General features: G+C 33.7%; 1 protein-coding gene across 1 annotated transcript in view; it reads left to right on the top strand.

The window, feature by feature from the left end:
* The first annotated feature begins 423 nt into the window (after window positions 1-423).
* Window positions 424-575, top strand: part of LOC140920081 (uncharacterized) — an 889-nt gene continuing 737 nt past the window's right edge. Inside the window, exon 1 of the mRNA XM_073367393.1 lies at window positions 424-497. Coding sequence (XP_073223494.1) covers window positions 424-497 — 74 coding nt within the window. The remainder of the gene's footprint in view (window positions 498-575) is intronic.

Genomic DNA, 575 nt, shown 5'->3' with positions numbered 1-575 from the left:
TAAAACTCAAGGTGTTTGTGTTACTAAATTTTTTTGTAGGTGTCAGGTTGATTTGAGAAGACTGGCTTGTTGGGTGAACTGGTGCGTAATTCAACTTTTGAATTAGTGGATTAAATCTTTATGATTGAGGAAACCGAACGTAGCTACCACGTTGGTGGTGAGCCAATATAAATTTTTATGTCACTTTAATTCTTCAATTCTTGTTTTACTTCTACCATTGATCACTTAACCCGATTGCTACTACTTTTATTCTAAACAAGTCACCAAACCAGAACCATTTTTAATTAAATTAGCAAAAATAATCCAACTCAGTCAAACAAAATTCAACTCTCATTCTCGTGTATGCACATTCAATTGGTATCATAGTCTGATTTCAAAAATTAGCACTTTACAGGGTTTGAACAAAGATCTAAGGATTCAACAATGTATGAATTTTGTGAAGAAGTTGATGGAGGAAACATCAACATGCCGTCTTTGTTTGATGGTGAAAGATTTGAGTACTAGAAGTACATACTAAGGAGTTTCTTTATCTCACAAGATTTTAAACTTTGGGACTTAGTGGAAGATGGCTACAC

This window comes from Cicer arietinum, chromosome 4 (genome assembly GCF_000331145.2).
Source record: "Cicer arietinum cultivar CDC Frontier isolate Library 1 chromosome 4, Cicar.CDCFrontier_v2.0, whole genome shotgun sequence".
Lineage (NCBI taxonomy): Eukaryota > Viridiplantae > Streptophyta > Magnoliopsida > Fabales > Fabaceae > Cicer > Cicer arietinum.
This window is presented reverse-complemented; position numbering and strand designations above follow the sequence as displayed.